Genomic DNA, 19,674 nt, shown 5'->3' with positions numbered 1-19,674 from the left:
CTTCGTTATTTAAAAGTTACGTACAACATACAAAGAACTTGTGTCAAATAAAATACATCACCTCTCCAGTTTGCCTGTCATGATCCATGCAAGGTTGTCCATCTTTTGGAGAATAAATTGTATACCTAGGAAACACAGTAAATTATTATTTAGGGGTATGCATAGCCATCTACAGACAAGGAGGAGGACATGGTCCCTGGCACAAAGAAGTTTGGGTGGGATTTTTCAATAGCACTCAATTTGCTTAACTCTGTTACCATTAATGTCAATGAAAGTCCTACCATTGATGTCAATGGAAGCAAAGTTGGGTAAATATTGAAAGCTTTTAAAAACCTCACCCCTGAAGCCTAAGGACCCAAATGGACAAGTGGCTGAGCATAGTAACCCATTAACTACGGTGGGACATCTGCATTCAGAGGACTTGCTGGGGTGAGTCTGTATAAATTACAAAATGATAACTAAGTCACAGACACACATAATATTATACCCAACTTTTTAAAGCAGTGCATGGGGGGGAAATTTACATTTTTTGCTAGGTTTTTAATAGTACAGACTTAGTAAATTAAAGAGAGCATATTTACCGTTTCCCAAATTTTATTTTATTTCTTTCCTTCAGTGTTAAAAATTGCCACCGTACAAATGAGTCGTAATAAGGGTTAACATCAGTGGTAATGAAAGAACGCCTCCAATCCACCTGAAAAGATATGCAAGTAACAGGTAAGCAAATCCAGCCAAAGATTTCTGTGAACATTCACACACAGAGCACTTGCTTCATCTCACTCATTTGCTATGCTTATTCAAACCCTACAAGGTACCTGCTCCATGAAATAAAAAAAAAAAAAACACCCTTGATTGTTTGACACTTGTATTATATACAAAGTCTATGCAGTTGATTGCATGTGGGTCTTTCAGAAAAGACGTTCAAAAGCCTAGGTTCTGTCCTTTGTTTGCTCCATACCACTTTTTGTAAGACCAGGGTGGTGGGGACATATTTCTCTGGTGGCCTTTATGGATTCCCTTTCTCCTCTGCATGTGTTATGCACATTGTCTATCTGGAGGCTATGCTACACCCTAGAGGGGGCTGCCTGTAAACGGCATCACATATAAATGATCTGTAGCACCTTTCACCTCAAAATCTTCAAAGAAAAGTAAGGTATAATTATATAAAAGTCGCATCATGTACGTACGTATGTACGTACACACACACCCACCCACACCCACCCACCCCTTTATGGACAAGCAAACTTCCATCACTGAAGCTCAGGGAGATGGCATTTCCTAAAATAAATAAATGAACAGACTCTCCTCAGTTATTTCTCTGTATTTAAATAAGTTTTTGGATGGTGAAAGGGGCCAGATTAAAAGAACTAACAATCTGACATCCTCTCTATCCACAGAACAGGTGCAGCCATGAGAAACAAAGTGAAAGTTTCCCAACCAGTTAGAAAAACAGTGAGTCAACTGTGATGTGGAAGAGACTCCCTCGAGGGTTGTTGAGGCAGCTCTGTCTTCAATATACATTCTGTCCTTGGATTTTCTACAGAGACTGCCCAAAGGAGCCACATTAGTACTAATAACAAATCAATGCACACACACAAGACAGCAACAACTTTTGGCTATCAACCACCAGGGCAGGATCTGATGCACTGGGAAGTCGTGGATAGCAGAACAAAACCTATCAATTACTTGTACCACCAGCAAGTCACTAGTAAGCCAGGGTCCTAAACATGAAGGAATTCCATCACTAGAGAGCAATTTGGCATTGAGCGTTTCCTGTGTGATGTGGAAGTAACTGCAGGGATAATTTGGCATTTGACATATCTTCTGGGGCAATACACAATAGGTTCTATTCCTGTCTTGCTATATGACCTTCAGTGTTTCAGGTAATCTTTGTGCATTAGCTGTAAAATTGAGATAATACTTACTGATCATACAAGGATATTGTGATGCTTAATTAATGCTTTATAACACTTTGGATGTTCCAATACTTACTGCACTGCCACTAATGTTAGGCAAACACATCAAGGGGAGAAGAGATCTCAAAATTAATTTAGTAAAACCAATAAGAGAATTCATGCTTGTAACAGCATTTTAGATTTTAAACATGTACCTTCAGCCCCATACTCTTTAGGTCCTGAAGAGCAAGGGGTGGGAAGTAATCAAGCCAATGCTCAGCCTCTGAAAACTTCACTATTTCTTCATCAGAGAGACCCAAAGACTTCATGATCCCCCACTGGTACTTGGAAGAGCCAGTCTTGGCAGCAGCTTTACTCTAAAAAGACAAGTATAATGAGCAAAAGAACATCCAAGCATGTCTCACTGTTTCTTCTCCTGCAGGGAATCATTCAATCCTAACATAACACCTTCCAATCACTGAGATGCATACGAGTACTGCTATTTTGGCTGCCTTTCTCTGATTTAATGAGGATACACTGCGATGGGTGCTGGTATATACTCACGGTCTGCCTCACATTCACATGTGTCTACTCTAACATGCTGCAGCCAAGAGAATGAAGTTCAAATCAGTCCAAATACTTTCAGAGATCAGGGCATGCTGTGGGGCAGTTAGCAAGCACTGACTGGTACAGGCGAGGTCTTGGTCTAATAAAGATACGTTTGCAGGAAAAGGTTAAGTAGCTCTGCTCTAGATCCTTCTGATTGATTGATAATCTCTTCTGCTCCTATTTTGCTTGCATATGCTAGGGACAAATAGCTGGAAATTAAGATTGTGGAGAAACAAAACAAAATATTCACTTGCCACAGGCCAAATTAGGCTTTGTCTACACTATGCACCTCTTAGTGAGATGGTTGTACCACTATAGTCATGCCACTAAAAGGCATGCAGTGTAGCCGCTGTTTGTCAGCAGGAGAAGGTTCTCCCGACGACAAAAAACTTCCATCCCCAATGAGCGGTGGTAGATTTATTGGCAGGACAGCGCTCCTGCCGACAAAGCGTTGTTCACACCCGTGCTTTTCATAAAGAAAACGTTTGTCTTTCACGGGTGTGGCTTTTTAACATCTCTGAACAACAAAAGTTGTGTCATTCAGTTGCCAGTGTAGACAAAGCCTTATGCAAGATCTGTTTTTCACACATACGTGTGCATGGAGAGAACAGACTGTGTCCCAAATCCTTTGCTCACAAATTATCTAACAAACCACAAATTAATCCGTGAGGAACAAGACTTAACCCCCCAAAACTAAAGTTTTCCCTGGCCTAATATTTCCTGTATCTTCACAAATTCATAAATATCCTTAATAGTTTGTTTGACAAGCCACTCTTTCGAATATGGTTATACTGGATACATCTAGTCAGGGTTTGATTCTCAATTTACCCCAGAGAGTCATCAAAAAATGGGGAGATGGAACTACCAATTAGGTCATCTAATCCATCACACTCATAGAGGAGCATTATTACTTCTTAGCTCCAAGTGCCCTACCCATAGGAATCCTAACCCTAGCTCCAAGTGTCCTACCCATAGGAACCCTAACCCTAGGGTGGGAAGCCCTTCCCATAGCAACCCTAACCCTAGCTCCAACTGCCCTACCCATAAAAACCTTAACCCTAGAGCGGGAAGCCCTACCCATAGGAACCCTAACCCAAGCTACAACTGCCCTACCCTTAGGAACCTTAACCCTAGGGAAGGAAGCCCTACCGATACGAACCCAAACCCTAGCTCCAAATGTCCTACCCTTAGGAACCCTAACCCTAGGGCGGGAAGCCCTACCCATAGGAAAGCTAACCCTAGGGCAGGGCGCCCTACCCATAGGAACTCTAACCCTAGCTCCAAGTGCCCTGCCCATAGGAACCCCAACCCTAGCTCCAAGTGCCCTACCCACAGGAACCCTAACCCTAGCTCCAAGTGCCCTACCCACAGGAACCCTAACCCTAAGGCGGGGCACCCAACCCATACGAACCCTAACCCTAGCTCCAACTGCCCTACCCATAGGAACCCTAACCCTAGCTCCAAGTGCCCGACCCATACGAACCCTAACCCTAAGGCGGGGTGCCCTCCCATAGGAACCCTACCCTAGCTCCAAGTGCCCTACCTATAGGAACCCTAACCCTAGGGCGCGGAGCCCTACTCATAGGAACCCTAATCCTAGCTCCAAGTGCCCTACCCTTGGGAACCCTAACCCTAGGGCGGGGCGCCCTACCCATAGGAACCCTAACCCTAGGGCGGGGCGCCCTACCCATAGGAACCCTAACCCTAGGGCGGGGCGCCCTACCCATAGGAACCCTAACCCTAGGGCGGGGCGCCCTACCCATAGGAACCCTAACCCTAGGGTGGGGCGCCCTACCCATAGGAACCCTAACCCTAGCTCCAAGTTCCCTACCTATAGGAACCCTAACCCTAGGGCAGGCCGCCCTACCCATAAGAACCGCTTCAGTATGTTTTCAAGTGCTTTGTCCAGTGTCCTTTTCAACATCCTAAGCGAGGGGGCAGACTCCATTTCCCTCAGACTATTGAAGAGTCTAAGAAAGCTCATCATTAGAAAGCTTTTATGCATTAACATGAGATTCTGAAGACCAAGTAATTAAAGCATCTCTTCAAAGCCAACATTAAAAGCACTACATTTAAGCAAAAAAATAGCTTTAACAAATGTACATTAAAAATCTGCATATTTACATTTCACGTGCATAGGTATATATGCCATGTGCCCATATGTATTTATACAAATACTTTCAGAAAGATTTGATACAAAACTTTACCTTTTTGCCTTTTGCCTTGTCTTTGATGACCACTTCCTCCTCTCTTCTTCCAGCCATTTCTTCCTCTTCCTCGTCCTCATCAGGGAACTCAGGTGGGCAGCCATATAATTCCATTTCTCTTTTCAGCTTATCTGCACATGCCTAAATAAAAAGTCATTGGTAACCTATCAGAACTGCTCAGTGGCTAAGGCTGGAACAATTATCAATAACTGATTTTATATCAATTATTTATGTACTTGAAAGACTGTATTTATAATATTTTCTATCGCAGGACTCAGCTTTTCATCTCCCTTTCCACTAAAGAAATTTAAACCACTTCTGGAGACTCATGATAAGTTGCAAGTGTCCTGGCTTGTAGTTCACTAATTCCCCCTAATTCACCACTAACCTGTCCATCTTTGACCACTAGCTAGGAATTGAAAAAATTCTCCTCCACTTCACATTTTAATTAATGATGGAATAGGAAAGCAATTATCAAGCCTCATTTATAATCAGGACAGCTTATTAGCCATTAATCAATAAAAAAATTATTAGTCACTGCTCATTTTTAATCATAGTCCTAGGTGCATAAGCAATGTTAGCTACGCAGGAACAAAGACATAATCTGCTTGTATGTTTTGCAGCTATGAAGTAACTTTAGAACATAAAAATATATTATTAAAAGGCCCTTGTGCACTGATAACATTGGATACACCCAAATGACTCAGATTGTAAGATCTTTGTAGTAAGTCATTCATTAGGTGTTTGTACATAATAAACCTGGTTGTGGCCTTTAGGTCCTATTGCAATATATATTTATTAATTAATAAATATATAAGGCATCAGAGCAGAGATGTACCCCACCAGCTCCCTGGCTGCATACACTGGAGAATTACATAGCAATCAATTCCATCCTATGCATGTCAGCTAGAATTACCATGGCAAGAATCTAATCCTATTCACTATAACCTAAAATACCATCTTCTTCCTAGGAAGTGTCCAAATCCAAGTACTGTGGATTCTGTCTGTACCTATGACGACAGGGGATGCCACACATCAGTGTGGGTGTGGAAAGGATGTAAATATGATCTAAACACTTTGGTTTGAGACAAAGGTGTTAATTTCCAGAAGTGCCCACAGGAGATACTTTTTAATTCAAATTCAGCCATGCTTTCATACTGTAAAAATCCTAAAAATTGACAGGTTTCAGTTGAAACTGCATCTATAAATTCGTCAATCAGTTCAATCAATACTTTGAATATGCAGTGTAGGGCTAATTGAAAACTTCACTTAAATACAGAACTATGCTGAAGAGCCCTTATTAACTCAGAGCAGTCTTACCTTAATGGGCATGCCAGTACAATGCAGGCCGAATGGGAACAGGCAATTCTTTCCTTTTAGCCTTTGATACCCAACTGCAAACTACAGAAAGGTTTACAAAAAAGCATCCATCAGAAATATGAAGCAATAACTGCAAAAAGCAGGTGACTTGGCACACTAAGTCCTTAACCTCTGACTCAGATTCATTTTGCAGTCAAAATTACTAAAAATACAGAAAGCGGTGAATACTGTCTAATGATCTGAGAGAAGGAATGGAAATCAGGACTATATTCCCAGTTCTGCCATTGACTTGCTGTGAAACCTTGAGCAATTCATTCAGTCTCTATCTCAGGTTCCCCACCTGAAAAGCAAAATCAATATTTATCTATATGACAGATCCCACAAGACTTGACTGACTAATGTTTGTAAAGCACTGAGTTTCCATGGATTAAAAGAGTGCACAGCAGTATCATCATAATTTTATATAAACTGTTGACTCCAAGACACTGTACGTTAGGAAGGTGAGCATGAATTTAAGTATAGCACACATTGTACTTTCACTAGATAAGCAGTGAAATTCTATACAATTATTCTAATGATCTAGACATACTCTTCTTCACAAATATTTATATTAAGAAAGGAAAGGGAACAGTAGTTCATCTTATAATGTTCCTGTTCAATTGGCACAGGTCAACAAAGAGGAAAAAACAGTGTCAAGTAGATAATGAATAATACATTAATGAATGACATGGTCTGTTCAGTCTGTATGAGTGCCAAAAAGACACTGCTCAACTGAAGGATCAAATGGTAGTTAAGATGGGATATCTCTGAACTTCAGGGATAGAATTCATGTTGTGCACCATTAGAAAAGTTGGAATTCTCATCTTTCCCATATTATGTATCATTCTTCTCTAGCCCAACAAGTCACAAACATTGCACCTTGAAAAAATATTTCAGTTGTGATTATGGCGACTCTCTTATGCCATCCACGCTTCAAATCCAGTATGATTTAAGCAGACAATACTATGAAAACCAGTATAACTAGAAATCATTGCTTTATACCATCTCTCTAGTGGTAGAATTTCAGAAAATAGCCTACTTTTGGATACAAACAAGTGTGTGCACAAACACATATGCACACAGATGGTGGATTTTGTGCATGCACAGCTGTTAGGATTTAAAAACACTTGGATGTGGGTGTTAGAGCTTGCACAAAGAAAGATGTGTTGAGGTTTCTTTGGAAATCTCAGACCTTAATCTTCTAACTCGTGTGAGAAAGCAGCTGTTAAAATCATGACGAATTTGAAATGGGAGTACAAAGAATACAAGACGGGATAATCAGAATGACCTGGCTTTAAGGTCCAACATCTCACAATCTGCTGGGATTAGATACATTTTACATTTTACTTACTGGCTTACTTACTTATGTAAGGACAGAGACATTAAAATGTAGAGAAAACAGAAAACTTGGCATCTTAAGTCTTTGTTATTACTAAGACAAGAGAATAATAAGTGAGGCACTCTGGCGGCTCAACAACATTTGCTCTGAGGAGGCATTAAAATAAAAAGCTATTAGCAAAGAGAAATTCTTACCTCACATTTAGATAAAGAAAACGTGTGTCCCAGGTGAAGGCGACCATTCATATATGGGTATGGAAAGGTGACGAAGTACTTCCCTTTACTGAGGAAGGATTAAAAAGATGTTTAAAAGGCCACCATAACTAGCGTTTAAAGTGAATTTCAGAATAAGAGACTGGCACCACCTATTATTTTAAATGAATGAATCTATTAAACAAACAGGCTTAAATAAAGGGTTTAGCTACTGTAGATCCACAACTATGGTAACATAAGTGTCCCCGGTAACAACATCTATTTGGTTATAAGCAAAATGCCTTCATAAACAAACTGAATACTGTTCTAACAAGATAGGTGGTAACTAGATGCAACCAGTGGACTAAGAATCGAGAAACACTTGAGTTCTAATCCTGGTTCTGCCAGTGACTTGATGTGTAGCCTTGGATAAGTCATTTACTTAACCTATCTATGCCTCAGATTCCCCACCTGCAACAATGGCACCAATGTTCTTTACAGAGCACGGTGTATAAGCCGATGAGTTCTTTGATGGCTGCCGAATCCAATGCGCAAGTGACAGTCCTGTCACACCCACAAACTAGCAATGCTCTGAATCGGAGCAGCAGATCCTTTCCTCCTCGGATGCCGGTCATCACAAAGCTTGATCCAGTCCATCTCGCAATGCCCCGCTCCATCTACAAACTGACTCCACCAAAGAGTGGCATTCTGCACTCCTTTCCTAATCATTCACAGAGATTCCAAAGGAATTCCAAAGCATTCCGAAATCTGTGCAGCAGTCTGCCTCTCTTTCCAGCGAGCTTCAGAGTACAGCATGCTCTTCAGGATCATGTAATCCAGCATTCGCTTGACATGTCCAAGCCACCTGAGTCTTTTCTTACTAATCAACATTCCAGGGAATGACATATCAGCACAATTTAACACTTCCACATTTGTCACCCTGTCTTGCCATCTTATTTGAAGAATTTTACGCAAGCACCGGACACGAAAACTGTTTAGCCTTTTGGTGTGTGTTGCGTAAGTCGTCCGTGTTTCTGAGCCATATAGAAGAGTGGATAAAACATATGTCTCATAAATACGGATTTTCACTTTAGTTGACAATTTATTATTGTTCCAGGCTCTGTGTTGCAAAAGACCAAAGTTCCTGGCTGCTTTGCTGATTCTACTAGTGAGCTCAGCATCAAGATCTACATTGCTGTTAACAGTAGAGCCAAGGTAGCAAAATTGGTTAACATCATCAAGACAAATACCATCTAAGGTGATATCTGGAACTGGTGCATGGTAACTGTCTTCTTCAAGCTTATGCTAGCCCAAAGATTTTGTATGAATCAGAGAACTTGGTCATAAGACACTGTAGGGCAGTTTCCCCATCTGCATAATGAAGATACCGGTAATACTGACCTACTTCACAGGAGCATTGGGTTGTTTGTATATTCAAAATGCTGTGCAAACATTAAAGTGCTATGTACTGCTACAATTATAGATTGGAATGTCAAAGCTACCAAGATTATGTCTAAGCCCTGAGAACATTAGAAAGTTCTAAGCTCACCTCCCGACATCCTCTCTCTGCCTCGCTTTCAATCCTCCTCCACCTATCATTCCACTCTCCCAGCGTATGAATATATATTATTATAAATATGTAATGCCTACAATGCTATTTAGATTCTTACCCTCAAGCTTCATTAGCTATGGATTTCTGTTCTCAGATTGTCCAGTGTAGTTATTCTTACATTGATGGCTGTATGCATTAAATGAGTAAATACACAAAGCATCATTAAGCCAGTTTTCCGAAAGAAGGACAGTCTAAAAGCCCTGGAAGAGCAGCTATTTCCTATCATACATCTAGAACAAGCTACTACCACAACTGTCGTTGCTTAGGGCTGATCTTGAAGATCACCCAGAAGCACAGGGGCTGGAACAATTTTTATAGTGGGGATATTGAGAGCCATTGAACCAAACTGTAAACCCTGTATATAATGGAAACCACTTCAACCCAGCGAGCGTGGCAGCACCCCCAGCACAAGAAGCTTCAGCTCGTGCAGAATGCAGCCACCTACATTGTGAGTCATATTATCAGTTTTTAAAAGTGTATTTATTTGTACCCTTCTCATTGTCTGGGCACGTGTATAATAACTTGAAAACATTTAAACAAGTAACAGGAAGACAACAAAACTGACTCCCTCCTCAGAACCACAAGAAAACAACCTACTCAGGCCGCCTTATTCAAGCAAAAGTAAGGATGTTAATCCAATCACAATATTCTCTATAATTCAGATAGGAGCCATCGTGATTATCACAGTAAATTTAAAGAACTAGGAGAGGTAAAAGTAGCGGTGCCTATTATAAACTGATAAAGGTATGTTTCAGGCTAACAGGCTTTTTTGCATCAATGGACAGGGAAGCAGATTCTAGACCTGAGGGACGCACCCCATATCTCCCCCAAAAATACATTCTGCTTTCATCCCACCCAGCTTCAAAACTGGTGACTCTTAGTAAGAGAGTCCTAGCTGAAATCAGCTATCAAATTGTATAAAACACCTTACATGTTTATGGTGCTTTTCATCTGAGGATCTTAAAACACCTCAGACACTGAAGCCTCAGCAGCCCTGTGATGTGGGTATTTAGCTCCATTTTTAAAGATGGTGACATAGACAGAGAGATTAAAGTAAGGATTTCACTCAACTGCCTAAGTAATTTAGGAGCATAAGTCCCACTGCTTTTCAGTGGAATTGTGCTCCTAAGTCACTTAAGCACTTTTGAAAATCCTACCCTGAGTCAGAAGCAGAGCTGGAAATACAACTCAATGTCTCCGGACCACCCTGTTTTCGCCAACAGAATGGTGTTCCTCCCAGAAGCACAAACATGTTCTGCTGATATGCATCCAGTGCTTATAGGTACAATTCAAATTGTTGGTTATAGTTAGAGCACTACCAAATTCACAGTCATGAAAAAGGCATCTCCCCACTGTAAAATCTGGTCTTTTGTGTGCTTCTACCTATACTAAACAGATTTCATGGGGGAAACCAATGTTTCTCAAATTGGGGGTCCTGACCCAAAAGGCAGTTGTGTGGGGGTCACAAGATTATTTTAAGGGGTCGCAGTATTGCCACCCTTATTTCTGCGCTGCCTTTAGTGACCGGTGGCCAGAGAGCGGCAGCTGTTAGCCAGGCACCCAGCTCTGAAGGCAGCATCCCCCCAGAAGCAGTACAGAAGTAAGGGTGGCAATACCATACCATGCCACCCTTACTTCTGCAATGCTGCCTTCAGAGATGGGCAGCCAGAGAGTGGCAGCTGCTGACTGAGGGCCCAGCTCTGCAGGCAGCAGCTCACAAGGATGCCAATACCATACTATGCCATCTTTACTTCTGCAGTGCTGCTGTCGGTGGCTTCTGCCTTCAGAGTTGAGCTCCCGGCCAGCAGTCGCCGCTCTCCAGCTGCCCAGCTCTGAAGGCAGCGCCACCAGCAGCAGCAGTGCAGAAGTAAGGGTAGCAGTACCCCAACCCGTCCCCCCACAATAAACTTGTGACACACACCCCCCCACACACAAAAAACTCCTTTTTGGGTCAGGACCCCCTACATTTACAACACCATGAAATTTCAGATTTAAATAGCTGAAATCATGAAATTTACAATTTTTAAAATCCTCTGTCCATGAAATTGACCAAAATGGACCATGAATTTGGTAGGATCCTAGTTACAGTCTTTAGAGTTCTGAATATTCTGGGACTAAGGTAACATGGAGGTGGTCTCTCACTTAACTCAAAAAGTATTGCATTCAGCAAGGGAATTCTATAGTTAGACTTCATCTTGGCAGATAAAGAGGAATTGATTACAGAACTAAAAATTAGTGGTTGCGTAGGTACAAGCAATCAAGACTTGATTTTTTTCTGTGCAAACAGAATAAAAGGCAAAACTAGTATTTTATACACTGGGTTTCACAAAGCTGAAAACAATTATGAGCCAAATTGGCTGTGGGAAAGAATTTAAACACAATATATAAATGATAATTGGAAGCTGTTTAAGAAATTTTAATGAATGTCCATGAAGCCAGTGTCAAGAAATAAGGCTATCCTGGTTAAAAAAAAACAACCTGGCTTAGAGGGGAAATGAAAACACCTATAAAAAAAAGATAAAAATACAACATAACAAAAGGAAGAAATGGAGCACTGATAGCAACTAAGATAGATTAGAAATTAGGCATCGTATAAATTTAATAAGGGAGCTAGAAGGGCACAATGAAAAATGTATGATCAGCAGAATTAAGGACAATAAGGAGTTTTTCTAATTATATTAAGAACAATGGTATTGGTCCATTTCCATATGGAAATGACAGAATTGTCAACAATAAAGAAGAAAAAGCAGAAGTATACAATAAATATTTCTGTTCTGTATTTGGAAAAAAGCCTGATGATGTAGCCATATCACTTTCCATTCCAACAATAACTCAGGAGCATGTTAAACAGCAGCTGTTAAAGTTAGAGATTTTTAAATCACCATCTGCGGATAACTTGCATTCGAGTTTTAAGAGAGCTGGCTGACAGGCTCTCTGGACTGTTAATGTTTATTTTCAATCATTTTCAAATCAAGACTGGAATTTTTTAAACAGGAATTAATTCAGGGAAGTCCTATGGCCTGTGTTATGCAGCAATTCAGACTGTATGATCACAATGGTCCATTCTGGCCTTACAATCTATTAATGTGAATCTATGAAACCTTATATCTCATTGTAGCGTTTAAGACTGATAGGGATGTTCCTGCTGTCAGTTTCTAGGACTGAATCCAGGAATGGCAGCAGAGCTCTCAGCAGGAGGCCCTCACTTTCATAACTTGCTCCCCCTGCTGATCTAGAAGAGCTCAGGCTCAGTACAATGTAAGACATACCCTATTTGGTGACTTGGTTGACTCCTAATTAGACTATTCAAGGACAAGCTGTTTGCAGAGGGCTTCCCAGCTGCACCAATGACATGGAAACTCTCTGTTTTGTGGTAGTTTAGCTAGTTTCACCTATTTTAACTTTTACAAATAGTGCCAAGAGTTTAAAGCCATAGGACCTTAAACCCCAAAATAAATAGAACTGCATGCTAACTAGAAGTATAAACAGCTTAATTTAGCAAAGCCGCTTTCATTCCATTTATGAATAGAATGATTGTATGTTACCATAGTGCCCTGTGGAATTCCAGATCAAAGGATTTATTACTGTAAAATTGTCTATGGAGTGCTGATCTGTAGCTTTCCTTTGCAGTCAAACTTTAAAACATTAATAGTTCTGGATTTAAATCCATGACCTTTTGGGAGGATAACATCATGAATATTAAAGATAGGGGATTGCAGCTGCCCCATATAAAAGCTGTCCCATGTATCCTCCTGAAATCTGAACAAGGAAAATAACCACATGTGGTTTGCTGCACTAGTTCTCTTAGCATTCAGAGATTGTTTGCCCCTTTCGGGTCACCAATTATCTGATTCAGGGAGCAGTTTTGCAGGAACTGCAGACCGCCCCATATTGAAATATTAAGACCAACAAATCTTTACCAGGACCACAAGTATGGGAAATCATCTGGTCACAGAGGGGATCTCAGAAACACCCTCACTCACTGATGTCAGCAGCATCTGCTGCTACAAAGGAAATGGAAGAAATCTCTTTCAGCTCATTGGTATTTTAGCCAACATACATGTATCACTGCTTTACAAACTGTCAGCATCGGGGATTCCCACATAATGTAGAAACAGAAAAATATTTCAGATTATGTAAAAACAGAATGGTTGGAAAATGGAGGGGGAAAAGTTTTCGACCAAAAAAAATTTCCATCTAAGACATTCCAACCAACTCTATTTAGATTCGAAGCTTTCCCTCCCCACACAAAGGGGTTACCTTGTCCGGCTCCCAATATCAGATGCGTTAACCTCAAACACTCGCGCATCATCCCACTTCCGCTGGATTTCTTTTTCAATTTTCTTCAGGAAGTCCACTTTTGCTGTCCCTTTCCGTTCCTATTCAACACAAGAGAAAAAAATCTAGCCAGTTGGCCAGCCATTTACCATATTTCTGCACTCATTATACCACAGAACAGTTCTGCATTCATTTTGTAATTGGACATTAGAATTGTATCTCAGATTTCCAATCATCATTCTGGAGTACACAAAACTGGAGCTCTCTGCCATCTATCAAAAAGTTAAGGTTAAAACTAGTGTCACCTGGTTAAAATTCAGTGAATATTGTAAAATGTTTAGGACTCAGATAATGCTGCATATTTACAAAGCACTACTATAAATATTAATGAATCCTCATAAACTCGCTACTCAAATGAAGTAGCGTTAACTTTTCAATCTCAGTTTCCATGATAGCAAATAGAGATGAGCGATTTGCATTAGGTTAGAACTCCTAAATTCCTAACACACTCCCATTTGCTCAGATAACTAAACCATGCTGCCTCCATATTAGCTCCAAGTCAGTCTTAGGAAGCCACTTGCAATTAAGCCTCCTGTCCTGGAGCCCTATTGTTAAATGATCTGTCTTTACTTCACAACCAAATTACTATGGACTTGTGCATTACAGAGTTCCCACTCCTGACATCAGGGAAAAAAACAAAGCAAACCATAAGTGGTTTGGTTCAATTTGTGCCCCTAAAGCCAAGGAGTTAGGAAGTTTAAAAATACAGGTTGGTTTATTTTGCATAGTTTTAAAAGGATGGCAAGGCTTTCAGTACATAGCCTTTGGCAGAGAGTGTTGTTGCAGGAGTGATAAAGTACCAAGAGGCTATACTGAATGCTTTGTTATCACCAGCATGAGTTCTAAAACATGAAAGCACTGGCACAAAGGGACCATTTGGACAATAAATTGTAACAGTTAATCCAAAACCATTAACATTCTTTCCAAACTGATTGAAGTTGATCTCCACTTTATACCACAGACAGGCATTAGCGCTTGCTGTCTGATCTCACCAGCCTTGTACCACCATACTTCTAACTTAACTTTGCTTTTCTATTGAATTTAAAATATTACACCTCTACCCTGATATAACGCGGCCCGATATAACATTAATTCAGATATAACTTGGTAAAGCAGCACTTCAGGGGGCAGCGGGGGGCGAGGCTGCACACTCTGGTGGATCAAAGCAACTTCGATATAATACGGTTTCACCTATAACGCAGTAAGATTTTTTGGCTCCCGAGGACAGCGTTTTGGCTCCCACTACTGCTCTGACCTTACCTTAAGGAGTGCCAATACTTGAACACTCTGTTCCCTGCCACTATAGTGACTGAACGAGCTTCAGGATGTTGATATTGTGATGAGTGATTGACCCACGTATGGCTGTATCCCTACGATTTAATCATGTGATAAGACCAAAAATCTCAAAGGAAGTAATTAATACTCTTCTTCCAGACAGAAGCCTTGATGTAGCCATCAGTAGCATACAAAGGGCCTTGCAAATGTGCCTCAAGAAAGCCTTATAAGCACATCATGGCTGCAGCCTATGCCTGGGCAGTTACTGCGTTATCAAGTAATGATAGCAGTTAGAACAAGGAATGACAAGTCATGCCTCTCTATTCCTATTTCTCTCACTAACTCACTGTGTAATGCTGGACAAATCTCTAGACTTAACTGTGCTTCAATTTTACCCATACAAGAAATGGAAATAATACTTCCTACAAGTGCAAGAGAGCAGAATCTGCTTGCATTATTGCATATGAAGTATAAGATCTTTGGCTAAATGGTTTTAATAAACTAAGTTGCATTAGTTTATAAGCAACGAACATTGATACATTTTTTAAATGTATTCATATACATTTACTTCCCCACAAAACATAACTACTGGAACCATCAAGACCTACACAACGTTAAGAAACCACATGATGCTATTCCTTCTCTCTATTCTGTATACTCATTGTTTGTTACTAGCACTCATTGTGTACTGTCCAACATTATGACTATTTAAGTCAGACTACTGACATGCATAAAGTTTAATGTATTTAGAGAGAGAAGATGGGTGAGGTAACATCTTTTATTAGCTCAACTTTTGTTGGAGAGAGAGAGACAAGCTTTCAAGCTACACAGAGCTCTTCCTCAGGTCTGAGAAAGGTACTCAGAGTGTCACAGTTAAATACAAGGTAGAACAGATAGTTTAGCATAAGTAGTTGGCACATATCCTAAGGGACCATTCAAGGGGAACATCTGAACTAAAATTCCACCCACCGAGAGGTGGAGGCGGCCCAGAGGCAGAGCCCCTATTATAAGGGTGCATCAAGTGTCTTCTGACATTGGACTTTCAGCCCATCAAGTGCTTGCGGTCCCACACAGGAACAGACCAAATGGCGAACAATCTCTATGGTTGACTAGCAAAGCGCTGAAGAAGACGACTCAAGGGGAACTGGTTTCAGGACAGGGACTTGATGGTAAGCAATTTGTGGTTGGGATTGTGTCTACCTTTACTTCTCTGTAAATTATCCAATACACTTGTGAGCACAGATTTAAATAAAGCAGTGGTCCCCAAACTTTTCAGGGTCACGCCCCCTCTTACCTTTGTCAGTGTCGTTCCCCCCCACCACCAAGGAGCTCAGCCGTGGCTTCCAGGAGGGAGGGAAATGCAGACAGGGGTAAGAGGGCTGCAGCTGGGGGCAGGTCTGGGGCCAGGGCCTGAACCGTGGCCAGGGGCCAAAGCTGGGGGGCGGGGCCACAGCCAGGTGCTGAGGCTGGGGTAGGGCCAGGCGCGGGCCTGAGAGCCGGGGCCACAGCTGAGGCTGGAGCAGAGCTGGGGGTGGAACAGGGCTGGATAGCGCTCCCTCCCTGCGCCCTCATGGGGACTGACCCATCCCCCACCTCGCCCCAGAACATTCCTCTGCACCTCCCCAGTGGGGGCACCCCACAGTTTGGGGACCTCTGAAATAAAAGGGTGCCATTGAAAGGCACGGAATGACTATAAACCATACAAAAGGCATTACATAACCTGATTAAATGTTTCAAATCTACCCCATCTACTGACATCTTCTTGTTCTCCTATGCTCGATACAGAATTATCCCTATATTTGAGATTAAAATGGATACTCATCTCTTAACAATATTTTTTCCACTGTCTATGCAATGGACAGTGATATTCCAAACATCTTATTAGTGTATGGACCTTACGCCAGTGGTTCTTAACCAAAGGTCCGGGGCCATGAGCTGGTTTCAAGGGGTCCACCAAGCAGGGCCACTCACTGGGGCCCAGGGCAGAAAGCTGAAGCCCCACCGCATGGGGCTGAAGCCCAGGGCCCTGATCTCCGCCTTCCAGGTGAAGCCGAAGCCCGAGCAATGTAGCTTTGCGGGGGCCCCATGGGATGGTGCCCCAGGCAATCTGCCCTGGTTGCTATCCCCTTATGCCAGCGTTGGCTTTTATACACAGAAAACCAGTTATTGTGGCACACGTGGGCCATGGAGTTTTTACAGCATGTTAGGGGAGGCCTCAGAAACAAAAAGGCTGAGAACACCTGCCTTACACAATGAGAATAGATGAACCAAGTTCTTATTTTTAAATTTTGTTATAAACATTTTTATAGTTGCCAAAATTTAAGTTTAAGTAATCTTGCCTATTCTTTCAAGGGAAAGTGCCAATTTTCACTGGAGCTGTCCTGCATTTTACAAGACACTGACTATAGTACTATACCAATCCTAGATACCTTTTGTACTGTTTCAACACCATGGCATAATTGTCACTACACTGTAAAACAAAAATCCTCTGGCAGGACAGCCTAAAAAGGAAGAACTCCTTAAGTGCACGTGCCATATTGACAGGCCAAAGTCAAGGAACAGCATACATGCCATTTGCTAGTTAAAGCACAGCACTGGGAGTCAACATAGGTTCTTTCCCAAGCTCTGCTACTATCCCACTCTGTAACCTTGGGCTAGTCACTTTACCTGTCAGTGACTCATCTTCCCCTTTTCTAAAAGAGAGAGAACAACAGCTTCACAAGGCATTGTGAAGTTCAGTGAATTCATGGTAGAAAATTGTTTTGAGATCCTTTGACAGAAGGCATGACAGGAAATGGAGCATGCACAAGCCCCTGATAAATACAGAGACTGTATGGACCCCATGTAGAGTGCAGTCTGCTGTCATAGTTACCCGCTATGGCAGGGGTTCTCAAACTGGGGGTCACAAGGTTATTACATGGGGGGGTCACGAGCCGTCAGCCTCTATCCCACACCCCACTTTGCCTCCAGCATTTATAATGGTGTTAAATATGTAAAGAAGTGTTTTTAATTTAAAAGGGGGGGTCGCACACAGAGGCTTGCTATGTGAAAGGGGTCACCAGTACAAACGTTTGAGAACCACTACGCTATAGGGAGTTCACAGCCCCAACCCTTCTCCCTGTGGGACAATGCACAGCCCGCCCCCCCCACACACACACACATACCTCTTGCCCTGTGGCACACAACACACCGGTCACAGTCTCTCACCCTGTGGGACAATTCACAGCCCCCCAGTCCCCCTAACCCCAGCCCCTCACCCTATGGGACAATGCACAGCCCCCACCACCACAGCCCCAGCCCTCACCCTATGGGACAATGCACAGCCACCACAGCCACAGCCTCTCGCTCTGTGGGACAATGCACAGCCCCCTGGTCCGCCCCAGCCCCTCACCCTATGGGTCAACCCACAGCCCCAGCCCCAGCCCCAGCCTCTCTCCCCGTGGGACAATGCACACACACCCCCAACCTCTCGCTCTCTTACCAGTTGCCCGTGGTGCCCCCGGACACAGCCCCATACTCACCATCATCCTATTCTTTGCGACCTGGTCCCGACTCCCCAGCTGGCCTCCGCAGCCTTCTCCACGCTGTACCGGCTGCCAGCCACACTCCGGCAAGCGCAAGGCCAGAACGCTACCGCAAGGCCTCGCGGGAAATGTAGTTCTCCACGCTGCCAGTCTGATGCTGAAGGAAGGGCTGAAACACTACAGGTCCCAGAAATCTCCGCGCCGCCGGGCGCATGGCTGGCCGACGTGTAGCTCCCAGAGGCCTCGCAGCGGTACTACAAGTCCCATCATGCTCATCATTGGGCTATACCAACCCTCAAAGATAGGGGAGTATCAAGTTTCCCCTCCTTAGTGGTTGGGGCTGGGAGAAGGGGTAGGATTGGGGTTACTGTTGCCCCTTGCCTTTTATTTTGGCCATTTTGAGTGATTACCTGAGCCTGGAGTCTTGCTTAGTGGATTTAGTGTCCAGCCCAGCAGAGGGGTCAGTGTCTGCACCAAGGGTCTCTTGCTCTTGGGGCAGGTGACAGCACATGTTGACAAATTGGAGACAGTCCAGAGGAGAAGGAGAGCAACAAAAATGAGTAAAAGGTTTAGCAAACCTAACCTATGAGGAAAGGTTAAAGAAACTGGACCTGTTTAGTCTTGAGAAAAGAACATCATTTGTCGGGGAAGAGTCAACATGGTTTTTGTAAAGGGAAATTACGCCTCACCAACCTACTAGAATTCTTTGAGGGGGGTCAACAAGCATGTGGACAAGGGGGATCCCATGGATATAGTGTACTTAGATTTTCAGAAAACCTTTGACAAGGTCCCTCACCAAAGGCTCTTAAGCAAAGTGAGCTGTCATGGGATAAGAGGGAAGGTCCCCTCATGGATTGTTAACTGGTTAAAAGATAGGAAACAAAGGGTTGGTATTGTTATTAATTGTTATTACTTGTATCCATTAACGAGAGTTGGGGTCTGATTCTCCACTGTCTGGTACGGTGTCAACATTTTAATCTGTGCAAAAATAATATTTTGATTTAGTAACAGTTTACCTCCCATTTACATAGGTGTAACGGGATACAGAAGGTGCAAGGCAGAGGAGACTCTGGACTTTGCTGTTTTTAAAGCTACAGTGCCAGTAGCTTTAGTATATTAGCTTTACAATTTTCAATTCTTCTAACTGCTATTCTTATTTTAAAAGTGATCTCAAAAGGACTTTAAAACAACTGCACTTGTTCTTTTTATGTTTCTTTATGATGTATAAAGGCCTAAACTCTTTCATTTTTCCTGCTGGTATTTTTTTAATCTTAGAAATATCAGGAATATAACATCTAATCTTCCCTGGTTTCATTGGAGGACTA

The 19,674-nt window shown here is 42.3% G+C and overlaps 1 protein-coding gene across 2 annotated transcripts in view; it reads right to left on the bottom strand.

The window, feature by feature from the left end:
- LARS1 (leucyl-tRNA synthetase 1) overlaps positions 1-18,501 on the bottom strand; it is a 47,806-nt gene extending 29,305 nt beyond the window's left edge. For both annotated transcript variants that reach the window (XM_045028348.1, XM_045028349.1), the window contains exons 1-8: positions 18,347-18,501; positions 13,473-13,591; positions 7,604-7,691; positions 6,032-6,112; positions 4,712-4,852; positions 2,111-2,272; positions 582-694; positions 62-125 (exon numbers count right to left, since the gene is read on the bottom strand). In XM_045028348.1, the coding sequence (XP_044884283.1) occupies positions 62-125; positions 582-694; positions 2,111-2,272; positions 4,712-4,852; positions 6,032-6,112; positions 7,604-7,691; positions 13,473-13,591; positions 18,347-18,352 (774 nt within the window). In that variant the 5' untranslated portion in view covers positions 18,353-18,501. The remainder of the gene's footprint in view (positions 1-61; positions 126-581; positions 695-2,110; positions 2,273-4,711; positions 4,853-6,031; positions 6,113-7,603; positions 7,692-13,472; positions 13,592-18,346) is intronic.
- Between the last annotated feature and the right edge of the window lie 1,173 nt (positions 18,502-19,674).

Source organism: Mauremys mutica, chromosome 8 (genome assembly GCF_020497125.1).
Source record: "Mauremys mutica isolate MM-2020 ecotype Southern chromosome 8, ASM2049712v1, whole genome shotgun sequence".
Classification (NCBI taxonomy): domain Eukaryota; kingdom Metazoa; phylum Chordata; order Testudines; family Geoemydidae; genus Mauremys; species Mauremys mutica.
Note: the sequence above shows the minus strand (reverse complement) of the source record. Positions and strands in the feature narration are given on the sequence as shown.